At 48.7% G+C, this 16,574-nt stretch overlaps 2 protein-coding genes across 2 annotated transcripts in view; both read right to left on the bottom strand.

The window, feature by feature from the left end:
- BSG (basigin (Ok blood group)) overlaps positions 1–12,831 on the bottom strand; it is a 31,896-nt gene extending 19,065 nt beyond the window's left edge. Inside the window, exon 1 of the mRNA XM_056845430.1 lies at positions 12,762–12,831. Within this exon, the coding sequence (XP_056701408.1) occupies positions 12,762–12,831 (70 nt within the window). The remainder of the gene's footprint in view (positions 1–12,761) is intronic.
- The window catches only part of LOC130493984 (hippocampus abundant transcript 1 protein-like), a 163,714-nt gene that overhangs the window by 46,271 nt on the left and 100,869 nt on the right, over positions 1–16,574 (bottom strand). The gene's annotated exons all lie outside the window — the stretch shown is intronic.

Raw genomic sequence — 16,574 nt, 5'->3', positions numbered from 1 at the left:
CCCTCTCTTTGCTGGCCGGTCTGATCTGCGAGCCTCCGGCACCCTCTCACTCAATAACTGCCCCAGACACATGCGTCCATGTGAAAAGCTGGAGTTAACAGTCAAAGGCAAAAATGAGATGGAGGCATTTTCCTCGGCCTGGGCATCGAGCCCACAGGGGCAAAGTCACTTCTGCACTATGGATCCCCGCAAAGGTTGCACAGCTATCCCAGAACAGGTGTTTACGCTCCAGCATCCGAGGAGAAGCTGGAACTGGACCATCTCTACTGTGCAGAATGGAGCAGAGGCCAAAGCATCCACCATTTTGTGACAGATCTGTAAGCAAACAGCTTTGGGAAAGGAAAAACTAGGAGCTCCCCGTCCAGACAGACAGATACACCCTCCGCTTTATCTTCAGAGCCTTGAACTCTTTTTCTCCAGTTCAAAAAAAGGTATTGGCTCTGGTGCAAAGAGCTGTATTTGTTTAAACCAAGCGAGTAGTGGTTAGGGTGTCGGGCTAGGACCTGGGAAACCCAGGTTCAAATCCCCACTCGTGCCATGGAAGCTTGCTGGGTGATCTTGGGCTGGCCACACACTCTCAGCCCTGACCCTGGTATTTGGATGGGAGACCTCCAAGGAATACCAGGGGGCATAACTCGGAGGCAGGCAATGGCAAACCACCTCTGAACGCCTCTTGCTTTGAAAACCCTACGGGGTTGCCATAAGTCACCTGTGACTTGACAGTGAAAAAAAAATCCAGATACTTTCTCTCTCAAAAAGATACCTGATAAAAACAGCAAAAAAAAAGGGGGGGGAGAGAACACACGTGGTTACTAGTCCATCTGCAGGCCTTCTGTGAACATACGCCATGTGGGTTAAATAGTTAATAAATGCATACAAAGAAGAGCCGAATGAATCCGCCTGCTTCTCCAAGATGACACAGTTCCACAGTGGAAAAGGCGTGCAGTTTGAATGACCCAGGCCGAAGGCTCTGATTTGCACAAACTGAGTGTAACATTTAGCCGTTCATAACAAACACATGGTTGTCGGGAAATATTATGAATTTTAAAAATGGGAGACCATATTTAAACCAAGGATTTAAATCCAGCCAGGCAGGCTGATGAGCATGCTTAGCTCAGTTCTTCTCCTTGTGTCATGTAGCTTCAATCAAGACCCTTCTCTGGGAAATGCAGACAGAGTTCAAGAACTACATACATTTTTTGGGGGTAACTTCTCCTTTAAAGCCTTGCTGGTATGACTTGCTGCCTCTGTTCCCAAGCACCCTTCCATGTTTTAGTTACGTACATGGTACATTTTGCCACATCCTGAATAGTCACCACCAGCTGTGTAGCTCTCAGCCGTACTAACAGCTTCCCTTAATGCTCCTCTCCAGGCCAGACGTGCTTGCAAACCCATACAAGCTAGTAAAATGCAGCAGGGAGGCATACTGTAGTTACTCAAAAGGATGGCGACCCCCCTCCCACCAAGAAATGTTGCAATTTGAGATTTGGGTGATTATGTTTAAAACTTCCAGAACAGAGAGGAAATTGAATGGCAGTTTACTAATTAATCTCTGTAAAGTACAGAAGTGATGTTTTGAATCTCTGGAGGGATCATTTTTAAAGGAACTTTTCTGGAGGAGAAATCATTTGCCAGCAACAGTTAAGTGCTGAAGTTTCCCAGCAATTTAAATAGCTTTTTGGGGGGATCAGAGTGATTATATTCTTAACATTCTTCTTTTATAGATGCTACTAGATTTGGAATTTAAATGATTGCATGGTTGTAGGCAATTTTCACCTGTGAATGGACAATCATTAAGGCAGCTGACTGGCCCCTACAAAGTGTTATAATCTATTTTGCACATGAATTGTAGAATCACCATCTCTAATGGGTCAGGCATTTGATTGCCTTCCATAGATTAACCAACCTGGATTCATGCCTCACCTTTCATAGGCAAGTATAACTTTTTTGCTGAATGAACAAACCCTGCTATATCTTGATTGGGATTGTCAGGAAGAACACTCTGGTGCTCCTCTTTCAACTGTTATTAGCTGCACACCTGAATTAAAGTGTCTGAATGTATAATGGACTCCCCCACTTTAGAATTATTATTGTGCTCTTAAAGCACCACTGTGATTTAAAGACTTCTTTCAAGGTCATTTTTTTTAATTCGTTGTTACCTGATGATTTATATGAAGTAGAAGAAGAAATTGGTTTTTATATGCTGACTTTCTCTACCACTTAAGGAAGAATCAAACCGGCTTACAATCACCTTCCCTTCCCCTCCCCACAACAGACACCCTGTGAGGTCAGTGGGGCTGAGAGAGCTCTAAGAGAGCTGTGACTAGCCCAAGGTCACCCAGCTGGCTTCATGTGGAGGAGTGGGGAATCAAACCTAGTTCTCCAGATTAGAGTCCACTGCTCCAAACCACCGCTCTCAACCACTACATCACACTGGCTCTGAGCTGGAGCCCAGCAGCCTGTACATATTTGCGCGTTGAAAAGAGTAAGAATCCAGTAGCTCCTTAAAGAGTAACAAAATCTCTGGCAGGGTACGAGATTTTGTGAGCCACAACCCATTTCTTCAGTTACTACTGTATCTGAAGAAGTGAGCTGTGACTCACAAAAGCTCCAGACCCTGCCAGAAATTTTGTTAGTCTTTAAGGTGCTACTGGATTCTTGCTCGTTTCTCCTGCTACAGACAAACACGGCGAACCATCATGATCTGTATTTGCATGTTAATGTATTGCGTATTTTATTATAAAATATTGTTATTATGTGATTTATGTTTGCAAAGCCAGCTGGTGCTTTGTACCCATGGAATCTGAAAGATCAGACCACCTGCACAGTGTTGGATCTTTAAAACAAGGTGTCAGGGCGAGGACATGTTGGAAATATTTTTCCAATCCTTGAAGCTCCCCTTTATCTACCAAGCAGAGCAAGAACTTAAAACTGAAGATTTTGTGCACGTAATGATGGCCCCTGGGTGAAGAGCCCCATGCAACAGAACATCAAGAATTAAAAAAATAGCAGGCCGCCCCCAGCACGTGCACTCAACAGTGGCACATATGGCCACTGTGTTTGGCACTCAGGGGCCGTTCTCTACCCCCGGCAATTGAGGAGAGCCGCCCAGATCACAGCAAAGCTGCAGGAGCCAGCCATGTGAGAGAGAAGGCAACAGGCTGGGAGCTTGGTCCGAGGTGACTCTGGAAGCTCTGGCAACACACTGCAGCTTGGCTTACTGCTGCGGTGTGTCTGGCCAAGGACAACTCATTTGAGTCTTCTGGCACACGGTACGTGCTTTTCTGCCTACCCTTGAATTCAGAGGAGTCCCAGCCACATTATAACTTCACCGAGCAGCTGCAAATTTAAAAAGAAAACGTTGTTTACAAGGTCACTGAAGTGCAAGTTCCTAACTTACCAAGCGACAAGCTAAAAGAAGCCACCCCTTTCAGAGGTCGATTTAATTAGGCAACCAAGCTGATATTTCCAGCTCCCAACAAACCCTGGAATCCACCTGTGAGAGCGTCTAAAATAGACTTGCTGTGCAAACAAGATATCCTGAAACAAACGGCAAAGTGTTAAGGGTTCCAAAGATGTCCACAAGGGATTACCAGCCAGGCACAAATGTTGGCCTGGTTTAAATGTTCAGCTCTGCAATCTATGAAGGACTTCCTTTTGCTAGTGCATGTTTTGGCCATGTCCTCTGCAACTGAGAAATGCAAGCCTGGCTTGGTTTTCATCAGTCCCGGACAAGGGTGGAGAAACAAGCTATATTGATGAGACAGGACGCTGACCGAGGATCATACAGGTTTCCTGGATCCTTTATCCTCAGCTCATACTCTGCCCCATAGGGAGAACACATGATCTACTAATATGGATCCAAAGCAAAGTCACCCTCAACAAATAACAGACGCTTCCTACTTTGAGCGGAGAAGCAGCTGCAGATAATAAGGCAGATTTAACCAAATGCCCCATCTTTTTACACCTGATTGAGGCAGAGAGCCATTTCCTTTAACACAGGGGTGTCAAACATATGGCCCACGGGCCAGCCCTGGCCCCTTGAGAACTCTTATCCAGCTCGCAAGCCAGCCATCCCCCCCGCCCCCAAGTCCCAATCTGGGCTGGCAAGGCATGGCCCAGCCTGACCAAGCAACATTTATGTCATAACCAGCCCTCATAACAAATGAGTTTGACACCACTGCTTTAACACATACAAAATACTGGCTTTTTTTTTTTTACCCTGAAAAATATTTCCCTCCAGCACAACCCTCCCTCCCAATCTTCAGCTCAGTTCTAGTAAGGTGACAGAGAGTTAATGAACATTCTTAGTTGAAAGGCATGCATATCCTGCCATTCTTCTGTGGACTTCAGTGAAGGATCCTAGTCAGCTGCCTATTTAGACACGCACCAGACACATTTAGCTCAAGCACCTTTGCTACATCATTCACCTTTAAGACTGCTCCCTTCAGATGTAAGCACACTGAATAGTTCAGGAAAACAGGGGTGCTCAAGCCCACCTGCCAGTCAAGAGTGGCAACCTGAACATGAAAGTTGCATGCCTGGGACAGAACACTCTTTCCGCATTTTAGTTAAACCTGGCTAAGCATATCTTCTCCTTGGCGGTGCAGGGCTAAGACAGCATCCAAAATAGATTAAGCTGGGGAGGGGGAAGCAGACTGATGACTTTTGAACCTTGTTTCTCCACACCCAGCCTAATAAAAACAAGGCTGAGAAGGAATTCTTTCTTCTTCTTCTTTAACTAGTTGGGAGTTTTTATGTTGTTACAAAAAAATCCCGGAGGGGCCCCTCCGTTAAATATAACAGGAATAAAATCAATGTCTGCCAATTTGCCACCATGTAATGGCACGCATTAGATTCCTTTGAAATGTGGTGTTGGAGGAGAGGGTTACGGATACTGTGGACTGCCAAAAAAACAAAAACAAATCAGGGCATTCTAGATCAAATCAAGCCTGAACTGACCCTAGAAGCTAAAATGACTAAACTGAAGCTATCGTATTTTGGCCACATTATGAGAAGACCAGAGTCACTGGAAAAGACAGTCATGCTAGGAAAAGTTGAGGGCAGCAGGAAAAGAGGAAGACCCAAAAAGAGATGGATTGATCAAGGAAGCCACAGCCCTCCATTTGCAAGATCTGAGCAAGGCTGTCAAAGATAGGACATTCTGGAGGACTTTGATTCATAGGGTCGCCATGGGCCAGAAGCGACTTGACGGCACTTAACACACACAAATGACACCCAAAATCTGCTCCCCTAAGGCACCATTTTGCTTCATGACAGGGCCAGTCTGAGGGGTATTCAAGGACACTGCCCCTTTCCTTACCAACATAACCCACTTTGCTAGAACTTCAACCATGCAAATCTGTGTAAGAAAATGGAATGGAGGGCGCTCATTTTCCATGGAAGTTGTTTTACCTTCAACGTCCCTTGTCTTCCATGAACACCACAACCAGCTGAGATGCCACAGAGAAATGGGAGAACAGGTAAAATAGAAATTACAGCCAAAACGAGGACCAACAGGGGATGCTGGAAGATTTCCTGGGACTGCCCAGTGGCAGAGCACAACATTCGCATGCAGAAGATTCCAGGTTCAATCCCTGGCACCTCCAGCTAAAGATCTCATACAGTATCACTGGAGAAGATTTATGCCTGAAGCTCTGGAGAAACGTTGCTGGGTCAAATGAACTAACAGTCTGACAGATAAGCAGCTTCAGATATTCTTCTGTGCCTGATTTAAACCAGTGAGCGGAGACTTGGCTGATCATGGATGGCGGAGCATCTCTGAATCATTTTGACCTACACAAACCCACTGTACCCAAGAATTACACAGAAAGAATTACCAAAATATTTGGTGTTTCCAAAGAAAGCTGCTCTGTTTCCATTAAGCAACTCTAGACTTTCAACGTTTTGTCCCAATAAATGCCTGAAGGTAGCTATAAAGCTGTGTCATATGTACATTCTCAGGGCTAAGCTCGGCTAATGATCTGCTCCAAGACTGGTCTGACAAACATTAATCTCCTGGTTTGCATGCAGAGGTCAGCGGCTACAATGGAATTACCAAACTAAACTGCTAGTCTCTTCAACGTTCCACAGTATGGAGGCAATGAAGTTCAAAAGGGAAGGGTTCTGGCTTGTTGTCAGCTATGCAAACCCTCAAAGATAACACCCTGGGTAGACAGGGCTATTCCTTCAGTTCCAACCCCCCATGCACTAAATGTGCCATATGGGAAAGGGGGATATAGACGCTGATGCAAGCAAACTGCAGCCTTGAAGTTTCACGTACGTTCAACAAGCCTAGAAAATGTCAGCCGACAAACCCACACTCAGGTACACCATGACACCTCAGGGAGAATAAAGTGTTGAAGGGGCCAGCAGAAAGGGGAGGGGGGGATAAGCCAGAGTTGCCAAAATAAGACACACTCTAAGTTTCTCTGGGGGGGGGGATCTTTAGATACGAACTGATTAAATACAAGACTACATTTGCAGACCCTTAATCTTGCGGAACTACACTGGCCATTAAAGTTGGCCATGCTAAAAAAAACCCAGAATAATTACAATGTGTAGTTCAAACAAAAAGGCAAGGACCACGATGGAGGTATGGACGAAAAGCAAGAGTCTCTAGTCCTGTAAAACAAAACTATCACGGGGACAGAACTATTGCAATAAGCTCTCTAAAATTCTTAACTAGGCTGCATACTATTTTTTTTTCCTGCCGTCAAGTCACATATGACTTATGGCAACCCCGGTGTGGTTTTTAAGGCAAGAGATGTTCAGGGGTGGTTTGCCGTTGCCTTCCTCTGCATAGTGGACCCTGGACTTCTTCGGTGGTCTCCCATCCAAATACTTGCCTGGGTTGACCTGCTTAGCTTCTGAGATCTGACAGGATCAGGCTAGCCTGGGCTATCCAGGTCAGGGTGCATACTATTAATTCATAATAATTAGTTAGCGCAACCACAGCAAATCTTTTATAAATAGGTCAATTTCAGTGTTTTGAGAAAAATGGAATATTTTTTCCAATTATATAGCCAGAAATTTGGAACAGAATTGAATTAAATTGAGACAGAATAAGTAAGATTTAGATAATATATGTTTAATAAACAAGTAATAAATATGTTATTAGATATGGGAAAATATGTGGAGACAAGGGTAAGGTAAGGGCAGTCTCCTGTGCAAGCACTGGGTTATTACTGATCCAAGGGGTGACGTCACATCCTGACGTTTAATAGGCAGACTGTGTTTACGGGGTTATTTGCCATTGCCTTCCCCAATCATCTTCCCTTTACCCCCAGCAAGCTGGGTACTCATTTTACCGACCTCGGAAGGATGGAGGGCTGAGTCAACCTTGAGCCGGCTACCTGAAACCAACTTCCGTTGGGATTGAATTCAGGTCGTGAGCGGAGCTTGGACTGCAGTACTGCAGCTTACCACTCTGCGTCACAGGGCTCTTAAGTGGAGAACAAAGAGTAATGTAATTCAAATAAGCTGATAATTGAGTAGTAATTTTGAACGGCAAGCTTCACGTATATTGTTGTATTGTGCTTATGCTTTATTGTTTCCATGTTTGTTTATTAAAACAACATTTAGTTAGCAGCCAGCCTGGCCACTGTGGTCAATGCGAATCTCTTCAGGTAGCCAAACTCCACAAGAGTAGGGCGGGTTCATGGTTTGTTTCCTGCAGGTCATAAATGCAGCCGGGCTAGTAGCTTTGTGAACTTTTTGCAAGGCCGCCCTGTTACATTCAAGAGGGCCGGCTGAAAGACCCTTTTAGTCCATGAAGAGGAGATGGGAAACTGTCTTTTTCAACTAAGGGGGTTACCGCACTTGTATTCCCACCGATGTATTAAGAGTTTGAAAACGTTATAAAAAATACTGTTCGCACTTTGTTTGGCCCCTTTAGCTGTGAAGACGTCTTCCAACCATTTATAAGCCGTGGTATCCAAAAACCCTTTTAAAGCGATGTTTTTTATAACATTTTCAAACTTTTAATACGTCGCTGGGAATACAAAGTGCGGTAACCCTCTAAAAGTCTTCCTCACTCACAGCTCCTTTTGAATGCATGTTCCTATGTGAATGGGGGACTCTGGCTGAACAGAGAACCAGAGGATACTTCTTCAGAATTATCTTCAGATGATATTTCTTCAGAATTAACAAAGTATGGAGACATACTTACTGATAACTTTTCCCCTGCCAGTTTTGGCGCATGGATGTCTACATTCTGCTGCCTCATACATACAGACCTAAACTTTGAATTAGATGCTAAGTTTATATATTCAACCTGGAGAACACAGGTGGCCTAAATACACAGCCACCAAAAAATCCTGGGGGTGAGGAACGGGCAGAGTCTTTATCAATCTGGGGTTTTGCCAGTAACCACTCGATGAGTTTCTCAGAACTTTGGCTAAACAAAAACGACTTCTGAACCAACTGAAGCGTCACACGATCCCAGAACACGGTTCACTTAGGTCACTATGAATGCGATACTACGCTACTTTATCTATTTGACTAGCCTAGCACAGGTCAAGTGGTTAACAGTCTAGAAAAGATACGGATGGCAGCGGTCTTCCGCTGAGAGATTACCAAATTGCATAAGCACTGCAAGGGCTTTAGAGCAGGGGAAGGGAACCTCCGGCACACGTGCTGAACACTGGCACACGCGACCGTTTGGCTCAGCACTTAGGGCTGGTTCACCACTGAAGCAGCAGAAATAAGTCCCAGGAGTTGGCAGCGCCGCCAGAGATGGCAGGAGGCAACTAACATGATTTATCCCCACGAAATGCTCCCAGTCGGATCGAGTTCCTGAGGTTCTGGCGGTGGCATGCAGGCTCAGGTTGCTCTCAGTGTGTCTGGGCAAGTGACCACCTTTGTCTCCACTCCCCCCACATGCACACTTTGCCCACAAAACAAACCCCACTACCTGTGTGTGTTTTTTTCAGCACTTGAGCCAAAAAGTTGCCAACTCCTGCTTCATAGACTCCTTTTTATAACTGCTGAAGTTTCATGCAAGCTAATGACAGCCTTTGGCCCATTACTTAGCAAGAACACATTTGGAAGCAGAAATAGAGGGAGAGAAAAAAAACCCTGAATAGCGGAGGTGGGGAGGAGGAAAGAACAGGAGCAAAGTGCTTTGCAATAAAAATAGCCAGGGCAACCTTTAAAGAGAGAGTTTTCCATCGGCAAATGATCTCACTGCCTCATGAGAAGAGCAGGGGCACAAAAACAAAATTATTTTGAAGGGAGCAGAGAGCTCTGTGAAAATGGAAGCTGGGTCCCCTTCAACACACTTTCTCTAGGGTTACTTCCAGGCAAAGAGAGAGATCCTTCTAACTATCAACGGGCATTTCTTAGGCTGGTATCCCATCTCCAATCAGGTAAGACACCCACAGAGTCATTTCTGCACACAACCCAAAGCAGACAGAGTCGTTGGGGGTTTTAAAAGAGAGCAGCTCCTCCACACCTCCAGGCCCTCAGTCCTTATCCTCCACACCCATCCAAACTCTGAAGGCAGAGTCCCCAACACACCCACCCCGCACATTTTCCCACGTTAAGAATGATGGGCCTAGCAATGCCTAAATGTTTTCAGAGCAGAATTCATCACCTCAGAGCTTGTTAGGCACGATCAGAGAACCCCAACGCATCTTTCGGTAAGGCCATCTGAAGATCTGGGAAGGCTCCTCCGCCCCCTCCTCATTCTGAAGAACTGGCAGCTCCCAACAAAGCCCTGGCTCCAGGCCTGCGCGCTAATCCAACCAAGCCTTTCTACAAACAGGGGAGGGGATCCCTCACAGCCACTGGCCAGGCCGCAAACTCCACTTCCTCAGCCATTCCCATTTTTCACAGCTGCTCCATCTCCATGAGGCCCTCATTCTGACCCCCTCCCCTAGTCCCCTCCCAACTGGCCCTGCTTTCAACTCAACATGGGGTGTGCTATGATTCCCATCACTGAGTTGATAAGGCTGCCTTCTCAACACTCCCTGTTCTTACTTTAGACCCATTTCCCAGCACCATTCTACTCTCCTCCATCACCATTCTTTCCCAATCTCCCCAGTCTCCATCTGGCAGTTTACAGTTCTCACCTCTTCCCCAGCTCGTACTGTTCACATCACCTATGTTCTTTCCACTGAGAATGGGGGACAAGTGAGACAGCGCCACTGCACTCTTTCCTATCTGCCCCAACTTCCCCTACCCCACCCCTATTCCATGCAGTGGCCACCCACCATTCCCTGGAGGCCTCCCCTTGTGTCAGCCCCCCCTCTTTGCCCCAGCCACTTTGCTAGATTCCCACATCCTGCTTTGAGAAGCACAGAACAAATGCTCAGAGGGTTGTACTGTCATCTGCCTTCAAATGGGTACTTGGCTGCGAAGCTCCCTGGGTGACCTTGGGCGAGTCGCCCTCTCTCTCAAGTCTAACCTGCTGCAAAGTGGCAAAAATAAAATGGGGTGGGGGACCATGTGTGCCCCTCCAAGCTCCCTGGAAGGAGAGAATGCCCTCTTCCGCAGTGGGAACACTCTCGGTTTCTCAATCCTTCTCCTGCGACTTTCCTCGAATACCACCCTTTCCCCAGAACTGGGAAGAAGCTCCTCTTCCCCACCCCTGGTTGCCCTCCTGTCCCCAGAAGCCCTTGGCATGTTAACTCAGTTAACTCCTCCCTCTTTTACAGCCACCCCTGCTCTCGAAGCCTACCCACACAGCCTGCAGTGGGGGACAAAACACAGCCTCTCTTTCCAATGAGGCAGCCAGCTTTTGTTTCCACGTATTGTGTAATACGAAGAACTCAGAAGAGAAGGACGGCAAGTGTTTCCACGTAATTGGGTAAAGACTGTGTTAATTGTTAACTGACCAACAGCCTCGCACAAAACCGGGGCAGGGAAGAAAGGAATCCTGGTCGGAAGATCTTTTTCTTTTCCAAAGAACAGCCTGTATGTGCCGCGCTTTAAGAACTTTACAAATAAAAAAAAGGAGAGACATGGAAATTAAACAGGCATGCTTCAAGAAAGTTGCCAACTTTCTGTCACAGTCCAGAATGCTCAAGTGGTACTCCGTCTAAGACCCCTCTCTTAGAAAACCAGCGTAGTTTTAAATTAACCTACTGGAATGCTAGTTTTCTACATGCAAGGCTTTCCCTCTCCCCCTTTCTGTATTGAATGCATTCACGCAACAGAGTGAGCAGATATCAACCCCCACCCCCCTTTTCCTTTGTCTCATATAAAGGGAACGGAAGCAAAGCCCCCATAGCACTGGAGAGGCAGAAACACCAGCTGCCTCTACCCTTTCCCCATTAAGGCCCCATGGGGATTAAACAAAGGAGGTCGAGCCTGAGGAGCACCCCCCCCCAGCTCAGATCCTCCAGGGAGACTCTTTGAAGACTGGCTGGGGCAGAAGAAGCTTCTGGGGCCTGGAAGGGTGCTCTGGGTCTGCTGTAAGGAACTTGCCGGCTTTTTACATTTCCACTGTAACAGGTGATATTCACTACCCCCCCCCCCGGGCGAAATGTGATGCATTCCCCGACCCCAGGAACGCTTGCAATATTCATTTGTTTCATTTATATCCTGCCTTTCTCTTCCATGGGGACCCACCATTCTCCAACTCCCCTTCTTTCTTTTTAAAATTATGCTCCTTCGACGTAGGAATTCTGTGGCTGGGGGGGCACGAAGCAGTCTTCCTCAAGTCATTAGAGGGAGGGGATCAGGAAATTAGGGAGAGTGAAGTAGGGGAAGGGGATCAAGAAATTAGGAGGAGGGGGTCAAGTGGGGGAGGGGAATCAAGAAATTAGAGGGAGGGATCAAGTAATTGGGGGAGGGGTCCGGTAAGAGGGAGGGGGTCAAGTAATTAGGGGGAGGGATCAAGGTAAAAGTAGGGGAATCAAAAATTATAGGGAGGGGTCAAGGAATTAGGGGATCAAGAAATTAGAGGGAGGGGTCAAGTAATTGAGATCAGGTAGAGGGAGGGGGTCAAGGAATTAGGGGGAGAGGATCAAGAAATCTGAAGGAATTTGAAGGAGGGGGTCAAGTAATTAGGGACGGGATCAAGGAGAGGGAGGGGTCAAGAAATTAGAGGGAGAGGGTCAAGAAATCTGAAGGAGGGGTCAAGTAATTAGGGGCAGGGGATCAAGGAGAGGGAGGGGGTCAAGAAATCAGAGGGAGGGTCAAGTAATTAAGGACAGGGGTCAAGGAGAGGGAGGGGATCAAGAAATTGGAGGGGTCAAGTAATTGAGATCAGGTAGAGGGAGGGGGTCAAGTAATTAGGGGGAGAGGATCAAGAAATCTGAAGGAATTTGAAGGAGGGGGTCAAGTAATTAGGGGCAGGGGATCAAGGAGAGGGAGGGGGTCAAGAAATTAGAAGGAGGGATCAAGTAATTAAGGGCAGGGGTCAAGGAGAGGGAGGGGGTCAAGGAATTAGAGCGAAGGGTCAAGTAATTAGGGGCAGGGGTCAAGGAGAGGGAGGGAGTCAAGAAATTAAAGGGAGGGGAGGGGTCCAAGTAATCGTTAGAGGGGGTCAGGTAGAGGGTCAAGGAATTAGAAGGGGGGGGGGTCAAGGAATCAGGGGGAGGGGTTAGGGTTCCCCCACTGCCCCCACTTCGGTTGGAAGCATTTTAAATTGGATGTTGCTGTTGCGAGCAGCGGGAAGGCCCCCCCGTGAGACCCCTTTTCCTTCGTCGAGCCTCCCCCTCCCCTCCTCACAACGACCCTGCGAGGTAGGCGAGGCCGGCTGAAGGTCGTCACGCGGCTCGCGCTGGCTTCCCCGCCCCCCCCTCCCTCCTCACCTGCCCCGGAAGCCCCGCGGGCGGCGCAGAGCAGGGCGGCCAGCGCCATCACGGCCCCCCTCGCGGCCATCTCGCCTCCTCAGGTCTTCCGACGCCGCAACCGCCGACCCGCCTCAGGCGCCTGACCCCGCGCGAGTGAGCGGAGGGCGGGGCGGAAGGACGGCACGAGGACGCGGTCGGCCAATCGCAGGCGGAGGGGGCGGGGCCCGGCCCGGCGATTGGCGGACGGGGAGGCGAAGGGCGCGCCGCGGGACCAATCCGAGAGCGGAGTCGGAAAGGGGGTTGGGCGTCGTGTGTCCGGAATGCCGCATTGGCCCACGCCGGCATTGAATGACACGCGGCTGGTCCCATCGGAGAGGGGAAACGATTGAGTCTCTCCTGCCGCCCTCCGGCAGTTGTGAAGGGGGGAAAACAAGAGGGGTTTGATCGGCGGCCGAAATCATCCAACCGGAAAAGAAAGGGTGAAGATCCCGCCCTCCTCCGGGGGGGGGGGAAGAAGCCGGAAACGGGCGAGAACTGTGTCACACCCTTCTGAGGGGTGCCGGTTGGTCACGTCGGCGAGGCGAACGTATTTTAACCAATCAGAGGCCGGGAATCTCGCGGGTCGCCGCCCCATGGGCGGGCCGCGCCTCCAGACCGGCAGCAGTTCGGGCCAATCACGGCTCAGGCCCTGGCGCCGCACAGCCCAGGCTTCTTGGGCCACGCCCAGCTGACCTGCGCAGCCAATCAGACCGCGCCTACGAGACCTACGTGCCCCCGCACGCGCCCTTCAGAGTCCTCGGCGCGACCTCTCGCCTTGACCTCTCGCGTGCAAAACGGGGCATATTTTAACTATGCAACAAAGTGACTCACTAGTAAACTCGCTTGCTGTTATTTTGTAAAAAATTCACATTTAAAAAAAAATGCAACACTTTTGCATGTCAGGAGAAGCCTGGATATTTCCATGGAATCGTTCCCAGGCGATGCACCATAAGTGTTAATTGGCTTTTTAATTAAAAAGAAAGGGCAGGGACTGCGCAAGGCTATGCACGAAAAACAAATGCTACAAAGGGTACAAAAGAGGAGTGAATGGAACCTCCATGGGTAGAAGCAGTCTACCCCTCCAAAAAAGGGGCAGACTATCACAGTCATGGCTTGTTCATGAGAAGCGTTGGTTTTTATATGCTGACTTTCTCTACCACTTAAGGGAGAATCAAACCAGCTTACAATCACCTTCTCCTCCCCACAACAGACACCCTGTGAGGTAGGTGGGGCTGAGAGAGCTCTAAAAGAGCTGTGACTAGCTCAAGGGCCACACCACTCTTTGTGTGTAGGAGTGGGGAATTAGAGTCCGCTGCTCATATGGAGTAGTGGGGAATCGAAGCCATTTCTCCAGATCAGAGTCCACTGCTCCAAGCCACCGCTCTTAACCTCTACACCGCGCTGGCTCTGTATCTGAGCTGTATCTGCCCCCAGTCAGCTATTGTGGGTTGGGAAACACCCAGAGATTTTGGAGGGTGGAGCTTGGGGAGGGTGGGGTTTGGGGAGGGCAGTACCTCAGCAGGTTACAAGCCCTGCTTTGCTGGAGAAGGCAGGATATAAGATTAAATAAATTAATACAATGCTGTAGAGTCCACCCTCCATAGCAGCCATATTCTCCAGTGGAACTTATCTTGGCCATCTGGAGATCAGTTGTAATAGCAGATCTCCAGGTGGCACCTGGAGGTTGGCAACCCTATCACCAGCAGCCTACAAGGGTGCCTTTGATATGAAGTGTGCTTTGGTGTGGCGGGGCTGTGGCTCAGTGGTAGAGCATCTGCTTGGCATGCAGAAGGTCCCAGGTTCAATCCCCGGCATCTCCAGTCAAAGGGACCAGGCAAGTAGGTGATGTGAAAGACCCCTGCCTGAGACCCTGGAGAGCCGCTGCCGGTCTGAATAGACAATACTGAACTTGATGGACCAAGGGTCTGATTCAGTATCAGGCAGCTTCATGTGTGGGGTGCTACACACTCCAAATCCCATAGACTGCTGTAGAAGTTTAGCCTCAGGGCTGATTGTGACATCAGCACCACCGCCTCCAACTAGGCAGGGCCCGAGCTGCATGTCCTGCGATTGCACACTTCTGCTCCCTGAGGCACTGCAACCAAAACAGCCACCTGCCAGAGGAAGCGCAAGCACACTAGAGATCTGCCAAGTGACTGAGAGAGCAGCCTGTGCCCTCAGGGGGTCTTCTAAGCATGGTCCAATGAGCCTTCCCGGATCTAAGCTTGTCAGATGTCTAGTGGCGTCTTCTGTTTGAGCAACGTCTGCTTGGTGAACCTCACTCATAAACGGCAGCAGCAGAAGAGACCAGAGAAGTGGAACTAAACCAAGAACAAGTAGATTCGAGTCCAGCAGCACCTTAGAATCCAACAAGATTTTCGGGGTATGAGCTTTCGAGAGTCATCTCTTGCATCGGACAAAAGGAGCTGACCTAGGGAGCTTTGAATCTTGAACACTCATAACCTGAAAATCTTGTTGGTCAGGGCTCAAATCTAGCTGTTCTAAATTTTTTACCGTAAGAGTTGTTTGACAGTGGAATCAGCTACCTAGGGAGGTGGTGAGCTCCCCCTCACTGGCAGTCTTTAAGCAGTGGCTGGACAAGCACTTGTCAGGGATGCTCTAAGCCAGAGGTTCCCAAACTGCTCTCCATGGAGCACTTGGAAAAAAAAATAACTACTGTCGTTTGGTTTAGTACATAGGTGCTAGGTGAAAATTAGTGCTCCGTGACGAATTTCTCTCCTGAAAAGTGCTCCATGACTCAAAAAGTTTGGGAAACTCCGCTAGGCTGATCCTGCATTAAGCAAGGGGTTGGACTAGATGGCCTGTGTGGCCCCTTCCAGACCAACTTGGCTATCCTCTAAAAGAACTAAACCAAGATCACCCACAGAATTACAAATGCCGATTGGCTCTGTGGATCCACTTCTCAGCTGCTAGAAGTCCACAGCAACCCTCCGCAATGCCGGATCTCCAACATAAGCCAATTAAGAGGGATGCGTACTGTTTCACCTGGAAGGCTGCATTCCCAGCCTCAAGACCAGCGCTGCAGCTTTTAATTCAGCAAGACCTTCCGAAGATGCGCCTAGCCAAACCCCAGAACCGGGCAAGACTGGTACTCTCCTTGTTGGCCCTCAGAGCCTTTCAGAAAGTGGGCGGGGGCCTTTGGAAGGCAAGGCTTGTTACTGGCAGTCCTTGTTCAAACAAGGGTTTTCCACTAGAGGATTGAGAAGACCGGTAAGCACCTAGGCTTTCCTTATTGTGTAGTTCCATCCCCCTTCAGGCTTTCCTTCTTCCCAGGTGTGAGGTATTGCTTAGCTCCATCTCCCGTCAGCCATTTTCAGGTGGCACTCACTGCCCCCTTTCAGACTTCCAAAGGTGCCTATACACCCCAAACGTTTGGGCTCCCTGCTCCACCACAATGCACAGCCCTGTCATTTGGGGTTGGACTAGATGACCCTGGTTGTACCCTCCAACTCTATGATTTCTAATACTATTGACAAGGCAGGATTTTGGCTGGGGGCCTCTGAGTGTTGATTGCCTCTCTGGTAGGGTTGCCAGCTCTGGGTTGGGAAATACCTGGAGATTCTGGGGGACGGAGCCTGAGGAGGGCGGGGTTCGGGGAGGGACTTCAACACCATAGAGTCCAATGGCCAAAGCGGCCATTTCCCCCAGGGGAACTGATCTCTATTGGCTGGAGATCAGTTGTAATAGCGGGAGATCTCCAGCTACGACCTGGAGGTTGGCAACCCTACTCTCTTGGTGGCTGTTGAGATCTTCTGTGGAGATCTTGCCCTG

The sequence above is a fragment of the Euleptes europaea genome, chromosome 2 (genome assembly GCF_029931775.1).
Source record: "Euleptes europaea isolate rEulEur1 chromosome 2, rEulEur1.hap1, whole genome shotgun sequence".
Classification (NCBI taxonomy): domain Eukaryota; kingdom Metazoa; phylum Chordata; class Lepidosauria; order Squamata; family Sphaerodactylidae; genus Euleptes; species Euleptes europaea.
Note: the sequence above shows the minus strand (reverse complement) of the source record. Positions and strands in the feature narration are given on the sequence as shown.